Source organism: Passer domesticus, chromosome 3 (assembly GCF_036417665.1).
Source record: "Passer domesticus isolate bPasDom1 chromosome 3, bPasDom1.hap1, whole genome shotgun sequence".
Lineage (NCBI taxonomy): Eukaryota > Metazoa > Chordata > Aves > Passeriformes > Passeridae > Passer > Passer domesticus.
Genome location: NC_087476.1, coordinates 52,925,748 through 52,950,061, shown reverse-complemented (window position 1 = coordinate 52,950,061; position 24,314 = coordinate 52,925,748). Strand labels below are relative to the sequence as shown.

Genomic DNA, 24,314 nt, shown 5'->3' with positions numbered 1-24,314 from the left:
ATTTGCCACTACCTTACCTCTTGCAGAACCACTTAGATCATGTGTAAGGTAACTTTCACGAAAATGGAGTTTTAAGTGCACAATAAATACATCTAGAAAAATTCCTTGCCTATGAAGAATGGAAACTGATTTTAATTTGTTAAGTAATAAAAGATTAATGCTAAATTGTAATGCTGAAATGCAGACAGGTTTTCAGAAGCAGTACATTTTTGATGTAATATTTTCAAATGATCAATTCAAATTCTGCTTTTGAAAAATTTTCTGAGCTTTGATCTCGCTCCAAGTTGAGTCCAGAATAACTATTATATGGCTGACATTAAAAGTGTCAAAACAAAGTGATTTATAATGGAAACACAGAAAATAAATCACTATTTGAGAACTTTTTAACACACCACAGATTAGAGCCAGAAGGCCAGACTAAGTTGTCACTGAGTTTGTAAGCTTTCCTGCTGCAGCTGAGGACCACAATACACAGAAGAACAAATTCAGTTAATGAACTCAATCAGATACTCACAATGACCTGTGCCTTCCTTGGAGAGGCACTTAAAAATTATGATCTACAAAGACATTAACATGACCACAGTCAGCAACCTGCAGGAAACAGAGAAGCAGGGTTCCTCTGGCTGGAGCACAGATGCGTGCACCAGGGCCCTGCTTGGTGAACGCAGACCAAGAAGAATATGTGACCATATTTGACCACCAAAATGAGCAGAGCCATTAACATCCTGAATTAATGGGCTTAGTGGTTTTCAAATGAGGTATTTCCATGATGGACGTGGTGTGGATTCAGCAAAGTCTGCCCTTCAACAAATACAGCTTTGGTTTCAAAGATTTGATTAGGCTTAATACCATTAGGGAACCATTACTGATTTTATGCTGTTGTTGTTACTGGTTTAACTATCGATTTCTGAACCAAAAATTGAAGACAGTTGGCGTTACCAAGAGTCAAGGTTTAGGAATGCAAAAGCAAATCCAAGGTACAGATGAGCTTCAGATGTGGACAGGCTTCACAGGGTTTAATAGGCTCTCCAGAGTTTGTCAGGTCACAGAGGCTTTTCTTTTTGTGGGGTGTGCATGAGCCCAGTTGTTTCTTTGCGTTTGTTTTAAACACTTGTGACCTCAGCTGGAGCAAGTGGAATTCATACGAGCAATTATTGCATGCAAGAATTAAAAAAACCCCACTCCAACCTTGGTTTATTGTACACCATTTACAAAAAAAACCAAAACAAATGAAAATTATCTTCTTAATCAGCAATCCCTGATCACCACCACGTGTTTTTAAAACAGCCAGATGTTCACAGTTTAAGAAGCCAAATAATACTACTACTTTCTTGTAAACGTTAATGGTGAAAGAACAATAATAATGGTTTTAGTCAATCATCATTAGTACTTGAAAGTACAAATATAAATTAAATAAGACTCAAAAAACTTGTACAATAAAATCTGCTGTAAACAAAGCTAATTAAAAAGAACTGCTCCCAACCTGGGTTGTGGGTTTCATCTTGTTTTAAAATTAAAAGCAGTATTTATTTTTCTGAAGCATCCAAATGAATGTTCATATCCAGATGTCCTTACAAAGAAACACGGTCGTCATTCTTTTCTCATTTTTTAAGCTGTTTATATAATATTTCACTTCTGATTGTCCTTTTCTTCCTTGGCAATCCTCTTTGTCACACCACTGAAATACTTCTCCCGGAAAGAATTGTGTCCCCTGTACGGCATATACTGACCATCCAACAAGTAAGAGTTCTCATCTTGATCCTGCATAGCACCAAAAGACAAACATTAGACCCGAGGGTAGCGTGTTCAGCACGTACTGCCACCACTCTGCCTCCAGACTTTTTCAAACCATTATGTGCAAGGGTAAGGCAGTTGGGTTTTTGTTTTACAGTTCAACAGCACACTCTTAAGTCGCTGCAAATGTCTCAGCTGACATCACCAGAATCCCACCCTTACACGACTAAATGAGCACAGGTACCATGCACCACACAGGTCACTGTCCAGAAAAAATACTTTCAGGAGAATTGTCAGTCAGAGGTCTGTGGAAGGCAGGCACAAACAGAAGATGAACATAAATGGTAAAATGAGTTCATACAGTTACTGAAGCACATTCAGAGAATTTTTTTTCTGTGCAGCATTCATGTATTTCTGAAAGTTAAAGTTGACACAGTAAATCCCTATACATAATACCTATTTGACACCAGCCAAAAACACAGTTTAGAAAATTGGCCCACTGTATATACAAAGGTTTAGTTCATCATGTACTGTGGTTTTATACAATTAAGATACTTGTCAGCTAACATTAGCAATGCTGTAAGATAAACATTACATCAAACTTTAATCTGAGTGTTAAAGAAAACTGATGGCAACTTCTAAAAGCAGTTTTATGCTTCTGGGTGATGTCAGTTTCTCATTATGCTCAAAAGCAGGAAGGAACAGCGAGAAGGAGCCTCACACAGAACAACTGAGCAGCACAAGGAGAAAATAAAAACAAGCACACAACAGAACCAAGCCTCTATTCCGCCACGTGTTTCTTCTCAGGTTTTTAACCAATGCAGTAATACAGACATTGGTTCACTACCTTTAAACCTTTAGTTATTTGTTCTTATTAAAAAATAAAGTTCCTGTGGAATATTTTAACAATAGTAGGAACATGGAAATAGATTTTGGTCAATGTTTTCATATTACAAGAGTATTACAATGCAAGGATGAACAGAATCCTAGTGGACAATCTCTCCCTTCAGCTCTTTTGTAGCCTTTTCCAGGTTTTCACCTACTAAGATCAACACCACTCCTAGCTCTGGATATCTTAACGAGCATTCTAAGGGAGGAAAAGAAGGTTTTTCAACAAAGCAGGACGCTTGTATGCATGTAGAAGGGCCCTCTTCTGGGCACAATGAGACATTACTTTGAAAAGGTCTCACCTGCTACGAAAGCAGACATCAGGAATGTGACACCAGCTTAAATTAACTTGCTAAATGTTCAGTGCCCTGTAGATATCTATTATGTAAAGCATGTACACCAGCAGCAGCAGCTCTATTTAAATACTGCACTGTTGGAAAATAGCAGGAGAAAATTACTTCAGGAAACCCAATGCAGGCACAATATTATCTAATGTCTTTTGGTCACCTGTGAGAGACTGCCATCTCCATGACTGTTCTCAGGCTGACAAACAACAGGCTTTAACACGTTTGTGAAAAAAACTGAAAATTAGAAAATTTCTATAGACAGACAGGAAACAAGAAGGATTTAAGACATACTCCTCTCACAGCCAGCCTGTACCCATTTCTCCAGCCACTCTTTGGAAAAGAGCACTTTTTCTTCTCTTGAAATTCCAGGTCAAAAATCCTTCTTCGACATAAACATATATTTTTATATCATTGGGACGTTTTAACAAGAATGCTATGTCATTCACCTATTTTGAGAAATGGACAGGATATTTGACCCTGAAGGATAATGATACACAGATCAAAGATACTCTAAGATAAAAATTAATCCCCACAACCTCTAAGAGGTCATGCATGTGTACAGCATTCATCTTGATTCCATAGGAAACAAAATGCTGATGTGGGGGGAAGAGATGAAGGAGAAAACTACCCTCTCCTCTACCTCCAAGCTGGGCAAAGAGAGAATGGGCTGTGTAGAAGAACAAACTTCAAGTAGAACACAGGTGTAACAGGGGCATCTGCATGCAGCACATGGAAACAGGCTTGGTGCACCACAGCAGAATCTCATCTCAAAAATCCAGGCCTCATCAGGAGCTCTGCAAACACTGCTCGCTAAATAAGAGATCTGCAGTCAGCCATGGATTTAATAGGAGAGACTACAAAGGAAGCTTCTGGCCCACATCACAATAATTCCAGTCTAAGAGGTTCCATTTCCTACCTCTCACCTGTACCAGCATGACTGCCTAATAAAGATGGCAATTGCTTAAAAAAAAACCAAAAAACAAACAAAAGAAACCAAACCAAACAAACACCAACAAGAATGGGAATTGCTGCTTAAAAAAAGGAAAAAGAAAACAAGAAATCCTGAACTACCTGGAGATACCAGTCACTGTTGAGATTTACTAGTCAAAGGAATTTTAAAGGCAATGTGAGGACTGATCAAAGTAACTGATTGGATTTCAGAGACTAAGGATTTTCAAACAAATTCTACCTTACACTGTTTTGTATCAAGGAGCTGAATGGGTACAATCTGAACACCAGGGATAGGCTTCATTTAACTCTAGAGAGAAAATAACTTGTGAAAAAAACCTTAACAATTTATTTGTTCTAAAAACAACACTAAAATAGGTTTTAGAGATCTCAAATAATGAAGAGGTAGAAGAGAAGGGGATGCTGAATGATAACAAGAAAATGTTGTTTAGATCTTAGCAAATATTAACTGAATTCTAAATATTTTTCTTCATCTAGCATGCTCCAGTTCAGCTTAAAGGTAATTACCCACATTTAGTTTTAGTTTTAAAAAAAAAGTCTTCCTAGCCTTATCACTGTTTCCTACCACTCTACATCTGGTGCTGGACAGTAGCTATAGAAACCACTTGTACTAATGTTATACAGCTATAAACAAAAAGGAGCAGCTACCAAACCAGAGACAGCAGGGTCATATACCCAGGAACAGACATTGCTAAATTCAGCAGGAAAAATTCTACACCAGTAACCACTCTGGAGTGTAATATTTCTCATCTATTTGCAAGTGCTGCACTAAGTAAAAGGCAACTGAGGACCTGTTACAAACCAGTTTAGTAATGCAGACAGGAACCCTCTGGAAACTCAAATGTTAGGCATATCCATAAAAATTCTCTCTTTCACTTAGGAAAAAGAAAAGCAGACAAAAGTATAACTACTAAATTTTATGGTCATATCTGGTGACTCAGAAGTACTCAATTCAAAGGTTACTCAGGATATTAACAGAACAAAAAACATGTTCCAGGTAAGGGACACTGGGCTGGGGAAATCCTGGACACCAAAACAAGGTCCTAAACCAAGCAGGCAGTGGCTAAGGATTCAACATGAATTTTGTTCTGTAGACAAGTTTTGCATCCTCAGAAACCACACATGGGTTCTGGTATCTTTAAATTATCTAACAGACATCTGGAATACTGAATGTAAGCACTTGCACAGTCTTATCTAAGCAGCAAGCCTGCCAACTAGTCTCAGGTGCTCAGAGCTAAGCACTTCCAGACATGAACCTGTCAGACCACGAACTGAAGAACAGGTGATGCACAAGAGGAGAGTAACAAATGACGCAAATCTGTTTGCAGAAGGGCTGATATATTTTTTAGGTTAGAATATGCTACCCTACAGCACCGGTAGCAATAAAACTGCTGTCAAAAAAACCTCCCTGAACACCCTGACACGCACATGTCAAAAACTTTCATCATCTACTCTCCTGGTTTGCTGCTGATGAAGTTGGCAGCTCCGAGGCTGAGCTCCACACAGAGTGTTTACAGAAGTTCAGGCGTTGCTTGAGACGTGCAGTCACCACAAGCATTATGAACAGAGCACTGAACCCCTGCTGTGTCAGTAGTGCACAGACACAGCAGCCTGACTGCATCTCCTGCCATCTGAAACAGCTCTTCCAGCTGACAACCAAGGTACTAAAAACACTTGCTCACTGAGTGCATTTTCATTAAGAATTTGCCTCACATGTGTTTAGCATTTAACAGTATGAAGTGAGAGAAGTACCAAGAATGGAAAGGAGATCTGAATGTCATATTCCCTGGTCCCAATGCCTCAGGAGAGGCACTTAGTGTGTCACAAAACAAAAACAGAAAAAAGAGCCAGAGCGCTTTGTAGTACTTGTCACAACTTCAATATTATTCCAAAAGATAAAATGTACCACTCTAAAGAGGAAGTAACAGAATTAAATAAGGTCTACTGCAAGACCCACAAAGATACTTAGTATTTACTTGGGCATTGAGACTCACTTTGAAATCAATGGAAACTTAGGCATTATGGCAAAGCCTCTGTGGATGTGATTTACAAGTAACCTTAAGTTCAAAGATCTTTTTCACACTATCAAGGGACTTTTTCCAGGATGAAGAGTTTACCAAAAACTGAGAATAAAAAGGAAGAAACCAAAACCAGAACAGTCCCTTAAATCACTGCTCAATTTTACAAAAGCTCTAGCTCTGATCATAAAAACCAAAGTATGACAGAAACAAGGATCAAATGCTGAATAGCACGAACTTGTCACGAACACAACAGGTACTATTTTACACTATATGATCAAGAATTCAAGCTTACCTTGAATTCTTTCACCTTTTCCATGGTTATGAGGCGCCTTGATGTGTGGCTGGAAAGCAGCTGCTCGCAGTTGCTAATAAGTTTCAGGCACGGATGGCGGGGAATGATCTCTTCTGTGTATCTGGAAGAAATAATCATTCTTAGTGCTGTAGGCTCATGAAGTGGAAGACCTGCATCTGAAACAAAATTCTTACAGACACGTCACAAAAAGGTTCATAGTTGAAAGTTATTAGGCACTTTAACCTGATTAAATAAATTCAAATATTGCTGCTTCAGAGTTTTGACATCATATATTCCAATGATCTTGACATGCAGTGTGTAGAATGAATCAAAACTTCACAGTAAAGTCACACTCCTCCCATTTTCTGCATGTATTTAAATGATGTTAATGTATGTACACAATGGGACTGCCTGTGTAATTTCAAGTACAAAATATCTCAGCCAACCAGGAATAACAACTTAGTCAGAGCTGTGATTTTAATAATATTTTCCACAGTCAACATATATAAAGTTGCAGGAATAAGAGACTTTACTCTGGCTCCCAAAAAGGAGATCACGGCACTTCAATTTCAAATCTTATTAAGCCAGTTCTTATTAGACAGTAACACTCTGAACTTCAAAATTTAGTATTACAAATTTATCTCATTAGAATTACTTTTTCTAATGGCAAAAAAAAAAATCCACCATCCTTTAACATTAGATAGTAGCAACGTTGGCTTGTAATTAAATCCTATCTATAGAAGCAAGAGTTACAGTGTTTTAAATGCTCCACCTCAAAAGCATACTAGTTTCTACATAGTAGAAGTGCTTTCTCTAAATTGCTTTCAATCCTTCTATTTCTCCAAATGCTGAAAGAGAAATTTAAAGATCTAAGACCTTTGCAGGGAACTACAGCAGCAAGAAGTATTAACCCAGCTAGTATGATAAATATGAGATATCCTTCCTATATACTGAAACATAGATCAGCCATTTATTCCTAGATTTTGTAATAAGCATTCATGTAATAGTTATGAAAAGATAATACTGAAAATGGGTTCTGGTATTGCTAGGTATGATTTTGGACAAAACACCCGTTCCTACGATTCTCCAGTGTTTGGGTGTAAACAGAAGTCAGACACTGAAACACAGAACTGAACAACTTAATATCTATGGCTTGAATTTAAAAGGTACAAAGGAGGAGCTTTACTTTTTCCGGAATAAAAGCAAAGCTGTTGGTCTAGATTAAAATAGGATCTATCTAGGTGCTGGTGGAAAACTTGGCATTTCTTAAGATAACAGAGAGCTCTTAAATAAGGAACTCAATCCCAAATACAGATCTGCAAATTACAAAAAACCCAAACAGTACTGCCTCTTTGCTTTCCTCCAAAATTTCCAGACCATAAAACTACCTTTCAGCCACTTCTCATGCAGAAACAAGTATCTGCTTCAGCTAGATGAAGTCAGAACATCCTTTTGACAAAGGAGAATGAAATCAATTCTCAACTGCTTTTCCTATGAGACAAGACTTTTGATGCATCCAGCACCACCAAGCTGTCTTTCTTTTACAAAGGTAGGCATCCCACCATAATATTTTAAAAGTTTCTCTCCATAATCATACAGGAGGCTGACTTTAATGGAATTAGAAGAATTTGGACTCAACAATGATTTCAATGTCTGACTGAAAGAGTAAACTCTGAAGTGAGATGCTATCTTGAAGAGGGAGAGATCACTATCACTTTGTTAAAAAGCCTTTTCTGTTAGCATTAATGAATGTATTAATGAATGTATTTCTACATTCTTTCAGGTAAAACTCAGGAACATGTCAAGTAAGGAATACAGAAGCAATGATTTTAACAGATCTACAATCCAATAGTTTTGGCTTTAATTTAAAGTAACATACAAAGGTCTCAAAAAATGAAACTCAGGGCAGGTGTTGCCAAGGGATATTTGAAAATGCAACATGTTAGTAAAAAGTATCATCTCCCCACTTAATTGCTTCAATTCCCCATGTTCATTATTACAGCTGAAAATAAAGTTACCATCCTACTATTCTATGCTTATTCTAGCAACTTTAGTATTTCAAGTCATAGTATGATGTACAAATTTACTTTTAAAAAGTCAATTCTACTAGACCTCCCCAAAACAGCAACTACAGTTGATCCCAAATATGCAGTTCCCAAGTTATATGAAGTGAAACACTTTACACTGCTGTAGTGAGGAAGCACACTTTTACAAAAGTTCAGTGAGCAGAAAGGAAAACACTGGTATCTTGATGAACAACATAAATTCAGTAATTCCACAGAGATTTTATTGACATGAAAATTAGCTATAATACTATGAATGACATTCATGGCTTTGTCTGCGAATTGTCTTATGAGAAAACAGGCCTAAAATACCAATTTTATAATTTACTAAAAAATACAAACTACTAAGTGCACTCTCTGTTATGGAAACATGTAACAGAGATGTCTCCTTCTGATTTCCAAATTTTCAAAACAGCATGAGATATAAAGGACTATCAACAAGCCATTTCCATGGTGAAACCAGGGTCAACCACCACTTTAAATAACAGTATAGTCTGACTGTACATAGAAATATATGACACTGTAGAAACTATCTTCAGAGCACATCTGTATCTGGAAGACACATTGAAATGACTACTGTACATCAACTCCTCACTTTACAGTAAAAAATCTTTACAAAACAAAACAAAAAAACCCCTCAAACCTAATCTAAGAGATGCTGAAATAAAACATGCAAACAGCTGGTGCTCCTGATGCACTCAGCTCTGATCCCAGGCTGCAGTCCTGAGCAGGCAGGATCCCGCAGTCTCTGCTGGCCTCTCTCGTCCCTAACAGGGCTGCTCTCGGATGCTTCCTGCCTCTCACTGCCATCTCTTGGTCACTTGACTTTTATTTCTCAGAAGAAAGCTAAATCAGTAGTGCCAAACTCCAAAGAACCAAGGATGATTTTTGCACACCTCTATCAACCACTTCAGCAGAAACACATACTAATACCAGCCTTGCTTCTACTGTCTTAGAAATCTATCTGCACCTTGAAAGTAACTTCTTAAGCTTAAGCCTCAACACACATTTACAATGATATGCAAAGGCATTTTCTGTTTGATAACAGTCAGTAATTATCTCCATTCAAAAGCTCTGTTACAAAATGTGGCCTCTCTCATACAAAGTTTTAAAACACAAAGTCTGGGCATTACTCTTAAGTGGTGGCACTGTGTCCCAAAGGAAAGCAGAGAGAGAATGCAGCATCCATTCTGACACACAACACAGTAGAATTCAACTGTACATACTCAGGCCTGTATATGGGCAGCCAGTAAACCAATCTTCCTCCCATCACCAGATATTCTGCCCCAAACTTCAAGAGGTCAAAAAAGATGTCACTTAGATGGTAACTGGATGAAACGAAGAAGTGATTTTCTGCACTGAACAAAAAACATACAAGTGTAAGCAAACAAGAGCGCAGGTAAAACCTAAATTTTTAATAATAGTAATTTAAAAAAAAATACACTAAGCCACAAAAGCACTTTCTGAGCTTTGCAAAGCTACTTAAGACAATATAAGAGTACTTCTACTATGAGGAATACAACTTCTCAAGTTCTCCCCAACTGTCTCTTTGACTTCCACATGTACTAAAGATGAGTCTAAAGAACCACAGGTATGCTGGCAATAGCTATTTTGCACTGCATCTTTCTAAAGGAATTAAAGTCAGAAGGCAAGGAAGGCCAGGCAGTGGAGAAGCCATGCAATATCTCTGAAAAGAAAGAAGCAGTGGGATATGCAAAATAAAAAAGTTGAAGGTAGAATTACAGGTATTCCATTTTAGAGTGATTTCGCAGCCTGCAGGACCAAAGAGAACTCCTCTGGAAATACATGCTGATGGTGGCTCAAAGACGTGAGAAATACACACACAAGGGATGAGGGAGAAAACAAAACCAAGAAGGTTTCAGGAAGTGACACAGTGGTTTTGCAAACAGAACAAAAAGGGTTTTTCTTCTTTAATTATAATTGCTACCGTTTTTTAACTTCTGACAGCCAACCAAGAAGTAACAAACATTCTAAAACTGCAACTGAGTTTCCATTAAGATATTTATATTCTGTAACAGACGAGACAGCTTCTCTACCTTCCTTCAACCGATTTAACTGTTTCCTTTTGTGATCCCATTCTGCGAGGAGCTTCTCTGATACCATATGGTGCTAGACAAAGCAAAAGCAAAATGCAGAGATGAGAACCTCACTCTTTGTCCAAATAACACAAAATTACACCATACATACACAACAGTGCACAAACTGTGGCTTATACAAGGTTAAAAAAATGGAAAGCTTTTGCAAAGTAAAAGTCAGTAAGGGAAATTTCTTCAAGATCTGTTGAAAGTTTCTTGCTCCAAAAAGTTATTTTAAAACTGGTTCAAGGAAATCCATTCAGCTGTAAGAGCTTCTAGTAGCCTACACGTTTGTTACACAACAAAGGACAATGCTGTGTTTTTTCTTAAAAGACATTCCTTTGATTTGCAACATGTGATAAATAATCCCATCCTTTTTTCCTTGACAGACATGAATATGTCCCCTATAGCACTTAACTAACCTTTCTCGAAATTAAGTATATCAGAATTTCTTGTCAGCACATTACACAAATGGTAATTCTCACACAAAAGAACCAGAGAAGGCTTTTTCTCATACGTTTTTTGCACATTTCTAATAGCATAACATATTTAGTTCATGTTCAAAAAATCTGAGTTTGTGAGACTTGTTTTAGCATCACAGAAGCACCAATGTAACCACTTGCAGAAGTTTTGCAAATGGTTTCACACTCAGTTCTAAGTCCATGTTAATATTCTACACTGTCTTGTTACTGAACAGGCCAAATAAAAACCAGCAAGCAGCCCACAAAGAAAAGTCACACTCCCTATTCCTAATTCATATGAGTGTGTCATTGTAAAAGCTAGCACTTGAGATCAGAAATTGCTATATCAAGGTTTTCATTTATCCCCTTGGTTTCTTTTCCCTCTCTTACAAGACAAATAGTGTTTAGTAAACAGGTTTCTAAAAGAGCAGAGGATCCTTTCAAACTGCTCCTGCTTCCAGTAGCTAAATGTATAGGAAACACATTAAAATTTCTCTTTGGAAGCATTACATTAAGCATTAACACAAGCCTCCCAAAGTCCATCAGAGATGCATGGCACACTCCAACGTGCTGCCAACAGCAACACAGACCATTCTGGTAAGAAGTCTCCATGCATCAATCGTGTGATGCTTTTACTGAAGGAGACTTCTTCAAAGGATGATTTTCAGCCATACTGATTTCTGCCGGTGAGTGTAACATTCCCTCCATGGGAGAAAGTGTCACTGTCAGCTTTGTTACACGTTAATAACTACCCTTAAAATAAATGCAGAGACATCAAATGCAGATGTAATTTCATAGTGCTGCTCTCAACAATCACCTTAGAAAACATGAAACAGCAGATCTGAGCACTTGTCCAGGCATTTAATCAACGTACACAGGCAATAACGTTTTACTCACTGTTATTGGGCAAAAAAAGGCAGTGACAAACTTACGGTCTGTAATGATTGCATCAAACAACATCCCTTTTCTCCATATTGGTCTTGAAAAATCAGCAACAAGTGCATCGAGGTAGTATTTCTCTAAACCATACTGTCGGAGATTAGCTCTGATATTTTCATCTGGCCCTCTCCATTTCTGGTTCTTTCTGCTTGCCTTGCCTGGGAGAGGAAGGGAAATGGAAAGGGAAAAAAAAAGCATACTCAATAAGAAACTATTACATAAGAAGAGCTTTCATATACTCTACCATTTAAATTAAAGGAAAATAATTGAATGTCACCAAAAAAACCTGTCAAAAGTAGTCAAACTTCACAAGTAGTAACGAAAAATGAAAATACATGAGAAAAGTTCTGCTGCACCATCTGCACAGGGTGTCAAAGAACACATTTACAAAAATGCTGGTTTACAAGATGCTCTCTCCATCCACCAGTCACAATCCTGCTGACTAGGTCAAACATAATTTGTATATTTGCAGAGAAGTAACAATGAGATGAGGGTTCCTCGGTTAGGATTTGAAGAGCTTCCCACATCATAGGTTAAAAGGGCACACAGCTGTGGTAACGATTATTTGGAAATTTGTTTTGGTCTTCATTATTCTTTTTCAAAAATATTTCCAGCTTAAAAATAAGATAATATCTTAACTAGAGTATGTGTAAATTGGTGAATAAAACTAAGCATGACCACATAAATCCTGCAAAGATTAATGCTGCTTTAAAATCCACTAAGTCTCATCTGCTACCATCAAGTCTTCTTAAATTACAGAGGGGAAGATTTCAGTGGCTTCAAAACATTAACATACCTAATCCATGGATTGTGTTGTAATCTATATCAGTGCCACACACATATGCCCCAAAATGTGCTGAGGAGATTAGAAGGCCACCTAGACAGGGGAGAAAAGAGGTAAAGTATAAACTTCAGTCATAAATGTCACCTGTGTTAGGATTTTTTCCTCAGGAACTTCAGGAGCCTACAGCAGCAGCAGCACACTAGACCCAAGGAAAAGAAAAAAAAACCAAAACAAACACTAAAAAAATTAGTAGAACTATCAACCAGTTAGAATCACTATGTAATTATAATCAGACATAAAAACACTAAGTCCTTTGTCTACTCTACATGATTTTCCTTATCTTGCTATGCCCCATGTCTTGCTATGCCTCATCTCTGGATCTTGTTCAAGAGTTTTGTTTATGGCTTTCTGTATTTTAAGCAGTAAGATCCTTTAATCATTACATGAACCAAAACTTTTGATTCTATTTTGCAAGGAACAGAATTTCAAACTGTTGTCAAACAATTGGAAAAATCATCACCACACAAATGGCAGTTCTACTGTGTCTGTTCTCAAAGCCAGTTTCTTTAACAGTGTCTGAAAATCAAACTTCTGTAAGGTGGCTATTGCCATGTTGTAAGAAACAATGGTCAAGAGCCTTACAAATGTAAATACCTATAATGTAAACATAAATATCAAAAACATGTCTGCAATCGTTTTCAAGGGTGAAAACTACATACAAATGCATTTGTCTTTGAGTAGGCTGCCTACTTTGTCAGTAGTTTTACCAATGTACTTATTTTGTAATAAAATCAGTTTTTTTAATTACAGCAATTGCAACATGCCTTCCAAATTAAAAAAGAACACCATAGCAAAAAAAAGCGTGATTTCCCCTTGAAACTGACAACAGCTGAACAGCCGACAGAAAAGAATAAATTACATTAATTATTTAACAGCTTCCAAATGAAACAACGAACAGACTGCAGGAGATGAACCTGTGTGGTCAAGTTATTAATAAAGAGGTCTGTGACTACCAGAATGGTTTAGAACAGAACAGAACTGAGAACTAAGCTGTGAACCCCACTGATGTCAACAGTCCTGCTAAATAAAGGGGATGACTGCTACAGGATGAAGGGCCAAAAATTTGCAAGCTGGCTGGGGGGGGGGGGGTGACACCAGTTCTCCCATTCACCACGAGCATGGAAAGAGGCATCTCAGGTGGCTGCACTGTCCTGAGCCACCCACTGAGCACCAGCAAATCCCTAATGTGCCCTGTGTGCAACAGAAAAAGTCTGCACCATATGCTAATAAACTCTATCATACCAGAGGTGAGTGAGAACAAAAAAAACTTTTAATATTCCTCTGTTTTTTTCTTGTGAAATGGATCAGGGAAAAACAAGGTTACTCACCCCAAAGGAATCACCCATTTCCCTTCTTGGCTGCAATCCCTCAGGACAGATGGGCAGTACATCCAGAGGGTCAAGACAAATTTAGCTAGCCCTGACCCCCAAGTATGGCGTACCACCCAGTCCTACAAAAAAAGTAAGAAGAGAGTCCTTTGCCCATCTAAGAATATTTTTAATCACAGGCAAAAAAAGAAGCTTGGAAATCATGAATTTACAGCTCTTAATAAATCTCAGCTCGCACTAGTTCAGTTGTGTTCACGCGGAAGGTGCAGAGATACTTACATACTCTTACACAGCCAGCCCTTTGATCAGTATATGAAAGGGTTAATCAGGGAATCACTCTGTCCCTGGTGACCTGCAGCAGAATGATGATGGCACAGAGCTTCATGCCTTTCTATCACACACTATTCCTCCACCTCTTCAGCACAGACGAGGTCTGGTCCTCCAGGATGTCAAAGAAAAACATCCTGTCATTTACAACTATGCACTATCAGAAATATTTTCCAAAAGAACAATCAACAACATTACTGAGATAACCTGAAGTGACTGTCTAGGGGGAAGCACAAGATATTCAAGTAAAAGACTTTATTCTTCTAGAAGCTTCCAGGCTTCCTTCTGCCCAATGCTGAGGAAAGAATATCTAAACATGGATGGAATTTAAAAACACAGTTTTAGCCATTCCAATTGTGCTCAACAATAAAAAGGGGAATCAAGGCTTCTAAAAGCCAGCCTGGAATATAAAGAGTACTTCATATTCCAAGGAAAAATGATAACTATCCATTCTTATACTAATGTGAAAGACTCATGATTTGGCTTATGTGGCAAAAACCAGTTTGTTTGTAACTAGCAAGACCCATTTTGCAAGGCCATTCTGGTTTGGTTCTCTATTGGTTTACTCTTCACTTTTTCAGTGTAAAAAACCAGGCAGCAACACAGCCAGGTAACAAAGCTGCACTAGTAAAGAAATCTTCAAAATGCTCCTCAGATCCTGAATATGTATTTTTCCAAAACCATCAGCTCAAAATGACTGCATCACTCTCAACTCCAGAAACTTCCCAGAAACTCCAGTGACAGGGCACTGTTGTACTGACAAGCTCAAAATCTTATGAAGGTCCTCAAGAGACAATTGAAATTCCTAGGGTTTACTCAAAAGAAATAAGTTCAAAAGCCACTTTTATTTAGTCATAAATACACTCTACTGACAAATGGCACGCCACGCAGTATCTCCAGTGTCCCCCTTAATATCTACCCTTTATATTACAAATGTCTAATAAAAAAAATTAAAATTGTAATTCAAACTACTAGGCAATCTGGGGAGAATTTTATGTATGTTACATATATGAATGTATATGAACATACGCATGTATACGAATGATGTATATGTTTGAACTGAAACACAACATTTATCTTGAATTTCTATAGCTTCATCATTTTTATGTGATTTTTCTTCTTCTGTCTTTACCCTTCCTTTTTATTTTTCTTCAATTTTCACTCCCAAGAGAAAGAATGCTCTCAGAGACTTTATTTTGTGATTTAAGTTAGCAGGTTTTATAAGACAAAAAGTCACAGATGCCAAAATGAAACCAACTGCTAAGAGGTAAGTAGAGGGATTTCCTGAACCTTTCAAAGGACAAGCACAAGAAAGAGGAGAAAATTTTGTAAGATATTATTATGCATGAAAAAAATCAGATCCTGTAAGAATAAAATTTAAGACAAAAACATAGAGTTCACCAAACCCTTCTGTTTCTGAAAATATCATATCCATGCTCTTTTTCTATGGCACAGAGAAGACACATACGAATAAGAATTTATCCTACTAGTGCAGTCTTCTCTCTACCTAACTTTGCTGCAGAGATTTTTCTTGATCTTCCCATTAATATAAGTATTTTTAAATCTATGTATTTCACATGTGGTCACCTTGACTAAAGTTCAGCAAGTTGAGCATGAGTCAGCAGTGCCCTGGCAGCCAAGAGGGCCAAGTGTGTCCTGGGGTGCATCAGGCTCAGCACTGCAGCTGAGCAAGGGAGGGGATTGTCCTGCTCTGCTCTGCACTGGGGCAGCCCCACCTTGAGTGCTGGGGGCAGTTTTGGGTGCCACAAGACATTAAGCCATAAGGGAGTGTCCAAAGGAGGGCAACAAAGATGGTGAAGGGCCTTGAGGGGGAGCCGTATGGGGAGCAGCTGAGGTCACTTGGTCTGTTCAGCCTGAAGGAGACTGAGGGGAGACCACAGTACAATTTACAGCTTCCTTGCTGGGGAAAGAGGAGGGGAATGCAGTGATCTCTTCTCTGTGGTGACCAGTGACAGGACCTGAGGGAATGGCCTGAGGCTGTGTCTGGGAAATTTTAGGGTGGATATTAAAAAGTACCCACAAGTGGTTGGGCACTGGAACAAGCTCCCAAGAGAAGTGGTCACAGCCTGATAGAGTTCAAGAAACATTTAGACAATGCTTTCAGGCACATGGTGTGACTCTTGGGGATGGTTCTGTGCAGGGCCAGGAGCTGGACTCTGATGATCCTTATGGGTTTTCTTTAACTCAGGATACTCTACAATTTGATTCTGGGATTCTAGGACAGAAACACAGTCTTTGCTACATTTTTGAAGAAACTACTATAGGTAGTTTAACACAATATACTGTGCTTTATAATTATATGGCACAAGCTAATACAATAGATCAGCTATTTCACATACAGCTGAGTTTCCCAGAGGCCGTGCACAGCAATATGTGGAACAAAAGCTCCCCCTCCTGGCTAAGATAAGGAAAGCTCAGCTGGGGAAGGGTACCTTGTGTGAGTAATAATATCCCGAATACAGGCTTTGCACAACAAAGTGTTCCTCATGGAATGCTGCCATTTCACTATTGCTGTGTTGTGCTGTATGACCAGAAATGCCTCAGCACTCCCCTAAAGAGCCAGCTCTAAAATGCTGCCCTTTGTAATGTCCTGAAAGTGACTGCAAATGCTTACCAAATTCCAATTCTTTGTCACTTTGATCTTAAGCAGTCCATGACAGACATGGATGGGTTTTTAGGCCACGTGGCAAAAAACACAACAGTGAAGACAGACCTTTTAAAAGCGCAAAATAAACTGTTTAGATCTTTGGAATTTGGTCTCCTTCCTCCCAAATCCCTTTCAGGTTAACAAATCATTAATTTTATAAACACCATTTTGCCTTTGGTATCATCTCAAATATCTGATGAGCACCAGAAGTCATGACACCAGGTAAAAGAGTAGTGCAAGCACTAACACAATCTTCCAGTTCTTCCCACCAGCAGAAAAAAAAAATATATATATACCTGTTCCAACAAATGGATCGTATACAATGTCATTGGGTTTTACTCTCCCATGGTTTGCCATGATGAAGGAGAGGCAGGCATCCATGCTCGTGTTTCCAATGAAGTGTCTCCTCTTTACACTGTAGGATTCAATGAGTTCTCTTTGGCCATCTGCAATCTGTTGAAACATTTAAAACCCCTGTCAGATCCTGGATAAAAGATACAAACAGACATGCTAACAGACTTGCTTTAGTGACACCACCCAAAACCAGGCAACTTCACTTCATAACATATCACCTTGCTTTCTGACATCTGAAAATATGACTGACTTCTTTCCAAGCAACAGATATCTTGATTAAACACCTGTGTAAATTCTTCAAGACAGAGGTTAAAAATGTACAAATATTTTAGATAGAAAATTCTAAGAAATTACAATTAGAGTAATTTTGCTATTATTCTAAGCATCAGGAAAACAATTCCTGGCAATTGAGAGTTAAAAGGTTTTCAAAAATATGAGGATTAGACATGCACGTTAAGACATGCATGCACACACACTGATGCTTAAGGTCAGACAGGACATTTCTTTCTTCACTGGCATTTCTGTCCCACTCAAAATCCAAACTTAGGATAGCGTTGACAGGTGAGAATTTGAGGGAAAAGCAAACAAAGACCAAATGCTGGCATTTTTACATCAGACTTCCCATATACATTGGAGAAGACCAAAGCAATCTGAAACAAAACATATTCAAACACTGTCCAACACTATCCCCCCACCTCTGCTCAGCATCAGTCTTACTGGGTTAACAAAATACACCTGCTTATTTTTTCAGGTTGGTTTACTCATTTTTGAACACTTCAGGAATTCAGCACAGATGGGACAACAGCTGCAATGTTTTGCAGCGTTGCCACAACCCAGGATGCTCGCACATCAATCACAGGCATGGAAAATATTCACAGGCCCTAACAGATCACTTGAATCTCTAACCTCCCAGGAACAGAAGCCACTGACTACAGCTGCCAAACCTCTGCAGTGGTTCTCCCTCCTTTCAGCTGCCCTTGACCCACTGCAAGCACGTATTCACCAGTGGCTAGTGTCATTCTGGGAGATATCCTTTGAGGAGACACTTTTCCCTTACAAAAAACATAAAAGACCAGATCAAATTTCCTCGGGACATCGTAATAACGCAGCAGGTTTAGAGTGCATCTGGCCAGCAGGCAAGAACATTTGTAGTGAAGATGACAGATAAGAGGCTCCAAACAGTTTTTGTACTTGGTTCCTTTTGCACTGTAGGTGTTCCCTTGGGCAGGTACTGTGGGAAAAGGTACAGTCCTGTGGGATGAACTCATTGATGTCCAAAGCCTCAGGGATCAGTCTGCACCTTTCCATGGAGGTGCCTGCCAGGATCACTTGAAGCACTTACAGAATGCTTCAGCGAGGCTGATGCCACTCAGCAGGGCCACAAACCATCTACACTTCTGTACATCCTTCTGTGTGTTTGGAACAGGTGCTTTCAGCTGTAGCTAGGTCCAAAAAAATGTAAAACACCACCCCAGCTGTGCAGTCTGGCTGCTGTGCTGAGTTCTCTCAGTGGGTAGCAAGACAAAGGTTTGTTTCCAGATACAACTTCATTGTTTTCCACCTCTAAATTGTTCAGCAAAGCCACTTTTTCCTAGTCACAGTAAGGACTCCCAAGACTTGCTTCAGAGTACTATGCAATGACAAATTCAGACAATGGTATTTTTGGCTTCTATTAAAAGTCAAAACACTTTTTACATTTAAACTGAAGTACTGAAAATACAAGCTTGTAAGAACTGAAGCAAACATGCTCACGCACCCATCTACCAAAATACAGATGAATGGGCTCTTCTGGAACATCATTTGGGTTCATTCCATAATCTTCCAAAATCCAAAATATGTGTTCTGGATTCTTCAAATTTACTTTTCCTTTGAATGGCAGAAATTCAAGGGCCTATACAACAAAGAAAAACAGAGTAAAAAATAAACAGGGTCAAATTCTTTTAAATGGGTACCTTCAACCCCCCAAGAAAAAAAACCAAACAAACAAAAAATCAGAAAAAAAACCAGAATTTCACTTGTGGTAAATGGTATGTTGGTACTAGAAAGTTGAATTTTCAATGGTTTTTTGAAATGCCTTTCTTCTTAAAAAAAACAGCTCAAATGATCACAGTTTGGAAATTGGGAACCAAAACACTTTTTATTAACTGAACAGGACTCAACGTCAGAGGAAATTGACTGTGCATATTAATTATGCACAAATTATAGAATTTCCAAATTATAGAAACACTGATGATGAACAATGGGATATGAAATTTCAGTGATGTGCAGCTACAATTGTTTACATACTTAGCACTATTTCATCTACACAAAAACTGAACAAACAGGGGAAAAAAGCTACAATGTATACAGATAATTTCAGTCTCTGTAAATGAAGTAAACTGAACAAATAGGTGCCAAAATAGAATGTGGAAGAATGAAATAAACAGTAATTTGGAAAAATTTCCTAAATTAAATACTGACATAGTTAGGAGGAGAGTACAAGTACAGATAAGAACAGGAGATCAGCACACAATCCACGGCCTGCAGCTGAAGTCACTTGTTCCACATTCTGCAACAATAAAAGACTAATAAGGAGATCAATTAAGATATTTTCCAAAAATCTAGCACCTAACTCTTGCTATTTGAATCTTATAGTTCTCAGCAGTAAGCTTCGGTTTCCCCAGCACACTGGGCTGAAATCAGCTGTGATATTTGTTTGGCATTGTATATACCTTAAACAGTCAGTTTATAGAGGGAAAAAAAAAGTTATGAATTTTGAGAGAATGTTAATTCAGACACAAAAATCTCACTTAGCCCTGGTAAGATGCAAGCCATAAACTTCCTTAAGATCTTGAAGAAACTTAAATACACTGATAGCATGGAATAAGAACAATATGAATAGATTAAACTAAACAAAGATTTTTTAACCATCTACTTACATCAATCTTTTTTATTTTCTGTGCTTGGGTCAGTGTTTTATTAAATGTATGAATATGTATTTTGTAAGTAGAGTCTGACTGTAGATATGGAAGCTGAAAAGAAAAAAAAAGGCAAAGACACTTTAATTAGGACAGATGCAGTGCTATTCAGTGGGCTTAAGGAACTACAGTATCCAGATTCTTTATACCATCTTGTCTGTTGGATAGTTCTTCAAAGATGTATAGAGCTCTCCTGCAGACTTTCCATGGCCCCACAGCTCAAATATAGACCTGAAATTACAAAGTTTTTGAGAGTCAGTCACACAGAGGAGGGAAAATGCCTTACAGATACTTATTCCTTTTAACCTACTTGGCCAATGTAGATTTTAATTCATGGAGTATTAAAGTTGGCATTTAATTCTAGACAAATGTTTTAGTTTTTGTTTGTAACAAGTATTTTTAGCTGCAGGCTGATTTTTCACTGATGCCTTTCTTTGTTTGGTAACATGTACCAAAAGCTTCAGAGCTTTTCATATTGATTACCAGTGCAATGGAGATACTCCAGTGATCTCATTCTAAAACTTACTTACATATCTCTCCACAACCAGCAGGACAGAAAAATAAGCCATGGGCTAGTTATGCTTTCTACATAGAATTAGCATACATTAGCTGAGAGTGCACGGTGTGCAGAACATCTGCAAGCTGTTTGGTCACATTTTACTCCCCGAGCTGCCTGCAGCCGCTTTTTGAAGTGCACTTCTCCATTCTTGAGGCAAGAGTGGAGAGCCCACTCTTGCAGTGATTGTAGTAAAGTCATTGTAGGTAAAACTGAGTCCCTGAGACAGCAAGCACTCAACAGGGACTGTGCAACATTCTGCAGAGGAGACCAAACTCTGAAGAACGCACAGGCACCACAAATTTGGTATGGTCAGAGAGATATAACATACCTGTGCTGCTTCTCATCCTGAGCCATACTTCAAGGCCTCTCTCATGCACCTCACTGGGAAGTATGTTATTCACACACCTCTAAAAAGGACCAGCTGGAACAGTCACTCTCCAGCATATTCTTGTGCTCTTGAATTTCCTAGAAGGGACTCTGCTGCAGCAGTGAGAGCTGAAGGCTTGGATGCCAGCACTGAGGGAGGGTGACTCAACCTTTCCCTTCTATGATTGTCAGTTTTTACATATCACTGGTTGTATCTTTCAATTCCACACATATTTTAGAAAAAAACCCTAACTCAATATTATACAAGGCACATAAAACATGAGTAACACTACAGGCGCTGTCTCTGGAGTGAAGAACACCCTGAACTGATCATACACTGAGTAAAGAGGACAGACAGGCATGCTACATAATCAGTCCTACAGGCTCCAATAGCACCTTCGCAATTCTAGAGGGAATCAGAGACTCTGTATTTTATGACTCCATGAAAAAATCTGTATTTGCCATAATAGAACAAAATTCCACTGCTTATGTCATTAATTACAAGATTTTTCATCTCTTACTTTGCACATACTGTCCGCTTCATTAGTCCCCTTGCCATTTCTTCTGAAGGAATATTGAGAATCCAAAAGGGAGACTGCAATCAAGAGAAGGTAAGTCATGAAAATACCCAGCTGCAGGATGTCACATGAATTACACAACTACACAGTTCTGTTCTATAAAAACAGAATATGCATACTGAAAATTTTAAAAAATAATAAAAAATACATCTCTCACCTTTAATCATACAGAGAACATGGGGATAAAATAATTAATCTGAGACAAAACTGTTTACTTAGCTTGAGTGTTTGAGAAATTCTGTTCTATATTTCATTTTTCCAACATAACTGACTTGGTAAAATGTTATTTGCACTTCTCTTGATTATTCATCCGCTAAAGACTGGAAACACCTCGTTACACACAAGCAGTAACTAAATCCCAGTAACATTCTCTGGCCAAGCACTGAGAACAGAATCATATGGCTTCCTAAGGACATTCCTCTGTCTCACTGATTTAGAGGCAAACACCAATTCCAAACTGCTGCTGAGTGTTTTCAGGGTTTAACTATCCTAAAAAGCAAGGAGAGCCTCCCAGCAGATGGCACTGCTTCTTTTCATGCTAGTAAATGAAGACAACTTGAGGTGTATTTTGTGCATGCTTTTTTCCAGTTCTGAGTCTTTATTGAAATTGAGAAGCCCTCAGTTTTGGGAAGATTCCCAATTTTCCTAAGAAGCTTCAATATTTATTCAGCTGCCTACAATTAACAAAAACACTGTAAAGAACATACTTGCAGGCCATACACACACTCAAGTGAAATATTTGGTCCTCACTTACATTTACACGAATTTCCTGCTCGCCACTGAATTGTCCACCACAAAGGGAGAGCAATGATGTTATTTCCTAAAGTGAAAACATAAAAGTCAGGCTTTAGAATCTTATAAAGTAGAAAAGGAAAAAAAAAAAGCACAGCATGACACAAATTCTAATGCAGATGGTGGATAGGGCACACATTCACAAGTAAATTCAGATTGTATGTACTGTTCATGAACTGAAAATTAAGACCTCCCTGCTATAAAAACAGCTTTCTCAAAATTCATTGGCAAATGTCAGGAAAATTTCAGTAATTAATCCCCACCATTTCACATATTCTCCTTCATCAGAATCTTTACTGTTCCATCCTACACTCTCACAACAGTATTATCCATTCTCTTCTTTAAATATTTTTCTGACTAGTTCACATGGAAGTGATGTTTCACTAGTAACACTGACCCAGGGCTAGGATCAGCAGATCATCTGGCTAAAAAAAAAAAAAATCCGTCCTTGCTTGCTCCATTAAGTTTTTGACAAATCATGTTCCTAGCATAGCTCATCACAAAACCAAACAAGCTGAGCAGTCACCAAAATAAAAGAGAAATAGCTCTGCTTCCATCAGCAGCTATATCAACCAAGCGTCACCAAAACCAGGGTGATAAAAAGAAAAACTTCCTGTTACATATGCATCATCTTATTTTTACTTCATCCAATGACCTTGCCTAAAGGAAAACCAGAATGACCATGAATAGAACTCAGGTTCCAGTGCCACAAAGCAAATAGGAAAGAGAACCTTAATGAAAACAAGGAAAATAAAAGCTTCAAGACACATTAAACATTTTATAACATGTGACAGTCCAATCGACGAGGGAACATCACCCTGTGAAGCAGAGCATGGCACTCAGTGCCACATCCAGTCTTCCCGGGAGCACCTGCAGGGACGGTGGCTCCAGCAGCTCCCAGGGCAGTCCATGGGGAGAGGCCTGGCGTGCTCCCAGGGCAGCACCAGCCACTCCTGCACCCAGGGCACGCCGGCGGGACCTGACGTGTAACTTTAAAATTAGCCACCAAAGCCAAAAACTTGAAAGTATTTTTGTAACCCCAGCTTCCGCTTCTCACATGGAGCCCCGGGTACTCTGCTGGCACCCTCTGCTAGCGCCAGAGGCTCTGGAAAAGCGAGCGGCGAGGAAAGAGCTGCCTTAAAGCCACGGCGCGGAGGCTCTCCACGAGCCTGGGGCAGCAGCGGGAAGAGGGAGCCTGGGGAGGGAATTCCCAGGTCCCCACAGGACGCGGGGAGCGGCGAGGGAAGAGGCGCCGGGCGCTCCGAGCCCCCGGCTCTCCCGGAGAGAGGGACCTGGCCGGGGTCCGGCTGCCGCCGCACAGCCGGAGCCGCGCCGTCCGGGAGCGCCCCGGAGGAGAGGGGAAGGGAGGGGAAGGGAGGGGAAGGGAGAGGAGGGAAGCGCCTCACCAGACCCCGGCCCCGACCGCGGCCCCGGCCCCACCCGCAGCCGCGGTCCCGGCCCCGCTCACCGGCAGGCGGAACTCGAGGTGCTCCTGCGCCAGCAGCAGCAGATAGCGCCGTAGCGCCGGGGCCGCCAGCGCCATGTCCGGCCATCCCCCGCCTCCCGCATGCGCCGCCGGCAGGGAAGGGCGGGAGCAGCCCGGGAAGGGGCGTGTGGCGGAGTCTCCCCGCGGGAGACCCCCCTCTGCAGCGGGACACGGGATTGTGCGAGCTCTTCGGGAATTGCTGCTCATTTCATCTCCTTCTCATGCTCCTTGTAGCTATGTTTTGG

At 39.4% G+C, this 24,314-nt stretch overlaps 1 protein-coding gene across 2 annotated transcripts; it reads right to left on the bottom strand.

The window, feature by feature from the left end:
- Positions 1–1,096: 1,096 nt before the first annotated feature.
- On the bottom strand, positions 1,097–24,285 carry TRMT11 (tRNA methyltransferase 11 homolog). Of its 2 annotated transcripts, XM_064413082.1 has the most exons (13): positions 24,052–24,180; positions 22,546–22,611; positions 21,735–21,808; positions 20,438–20,519; positions 20,250–20,342; positions 19,088–19,222; positions 17,274–17,430; positions 12,607–12,687; positions 11,804–11,968; positions 10,372–10,444; positions 9,541–9,672; positions 6,252–6,372; positions 1,097–1,761 (listed from the first exon to the last, which is right to left on the bottom strand). In XM_064413082.1, the coding sequence occupies exons 1-13, from the start codon at positions 24,124–24,126 to the stop codon at positions 1,630–1,632; spliced, it is 1,386 nt and encodes a 461-aa protein (XP_064269152.1). In that variant the 5' UTR covers positions 24,127–24,180; the 3' UTR covers positions 1,097–1,629. The 2 variants fall into 2 exon arrangements, 1 of the variants encoding a protein (XP_064269152.1); XR_010358655.1 differs by lacking the exon at positions 1,097–1,761 and having other exon boundaries at positions 9,541–9,667; positions 24,052–24,285.
- Between the last annotated feature and the right edge of the window lie 29 nt (positions 24,286–24,314).